Source organism: Brassica napus, chromosome C8 (genome assembly GCF_020379485.1).
Source record: "Brassica napus cultivar Da-Ae chromosome C8, Da-Ae, whole genome shotgun sequence".
Lineage (NCBI taxonomy): Eukaryota > Viridiplantae > Streptophyta > Magnoliopsida > Brassicales > Brassicaceae > Brassica > Brassica napus.
Genome location: NC_063451.1, coordinates 9,466,820 through 9,468,256, shown reverse-complemented (window position 1 = coordinate 9,468,256; position 1,437 = coordinate 9,466,820). Strand labels below are relative to the sequence as shown.

Below are 1,437 nucleotides of genomic sequence, written 5' to 3'. Positions count from 1 at the left end.
TCACTGAAGATCCTTCAGCTGGCGCATTCCTATCTGATATGTAAGCTTCTTGAATGTTGAGGTTGGCAAAGACTTGGTGAAAAGGTCGGCAAAATTGTCACTGGACCGAACTTGAACCACTTGAACTTCTTTAGCCTTCTGCAGGTCGTGGGTGAAGAAGAACTTGGGAAAGATATGCTTTGTCCTATCTCCTTTGATGTATCCATCTTTGAGCTGAGCTATGCAAGCTGCATCGTCTTCATAGATAATTGTTGGTGCTTCTTTTCCCACGGCTAAACCACTATCTACTCGGATGTGGTTGGTCATATTCCTCAACCATACCAGCTCACGGCTTGCCTCATACATTGCTATGATCTCGGCATGGTTAGAAGATGTGGCGACAAGTGATTGTTTCGTGGATCGCCAACATACTGCAGCTCCACCATGTATAAAAACATATCCAGTCTGAGATCTAGCATTATGTGGATCAGATAAGTATCCTGCATCAGCATATCCGACCAAACTCTCTTTTCGTCGGTTAGTATAGAACAAACCAAGATCTTTTGTTCCTTGCAGATATCTAAATAGATGTTTTATTCCATTCCAGCGCCTCTGAGTTGGACAAGAGCTAAATCTAGAAAGTAGATTCACGGCAAAACAAATGCCTGGTCTAGTATGGCTAGCCAAATACATTAAAGCTCCAATGACACTTAGGTACGGCACTTCCGGACCGAGTACTTCCTTGTCCTTCTTCTTTGGCCCGAATGGATCTGTCTCTTGGTCGAGAGACCTTACGACCATAGGACTCGACAACAGATGAGCCTGGTTTAATTCGAATTTAATTTTCTAAATCAAAAAAAAAAAAAAATCAATTATCATTTGCAATTAGTTTGATTGTTTCTTTCTTCTCTTATTCTTTCAAGTTTTTCTTTCTTTTCTTACTTCATTCCAATTCCTTTTGCACTTGATCTTTTTCTTTCTTGTCTACAGGAAAGACATGGGAGATATCAATGCTAATGGTGTCCAAAATCAGGCTGATGTTAATGCACCAATCTCGTCCAAATACACCAATCTCGTCCGAACTCGCCATACCGCGCATTGGGACCTCGCTAGAAATCTACGCTCCCAATGAGCTGGGGGGCTAACTATTGGGATCGAAAACGGTTACGACGAAGTTAACGTCCAAATCCCCGAAGAAGAAAAATTCTTCGACAAATACTTTTTCGAAATAGATTCTTCTTTACGAAAAGCTTTGCGGAAGAAACGCGAATCATCGGACAAGAGCTCGAGAAGGATCGTTACGCAACGACCAAACACATGCTCCGCTCGGTCGCTACGTAGCGATCGAGTTAGAGCCAAAGCTCAGTCGCTATGTAGCGACCAAACGTCCATTCTGCTCGGTCGCTACGTAGCGACCGAGCTCGAACCCAAGTTCGGTCGCTACCTAGCGACCGAGCT

General features: G+C 43.4%; 1 protein-coding gene across 1 annotated transcript; it reads right to left on the bottom strand.

The window, feature by feature from the left end:
- On the bottom strand, positions 1–780 carry LOC125591847 (secreted RxLR effector protein 161-like). Its single transcript, XM_048766717.1, has one exon. It carries the CDS (start codon positions 778–780, stop codon positions 1–3), a length of 780 nt encoding a protein of 259 aa, XP_048622674.1.
- Between the last annotated feature and the right edge of the window lie 657 nt (positions 781–1,437).

Coding starts and splice junctions, on each gene's coding strand:
- LOC125591847 (XM_048766717.1), bottom strand. CDS start 780: ATGGTCGTAAGGTCTCTCGACCAAGAGACAGATCCATTCGGGCCAAAG.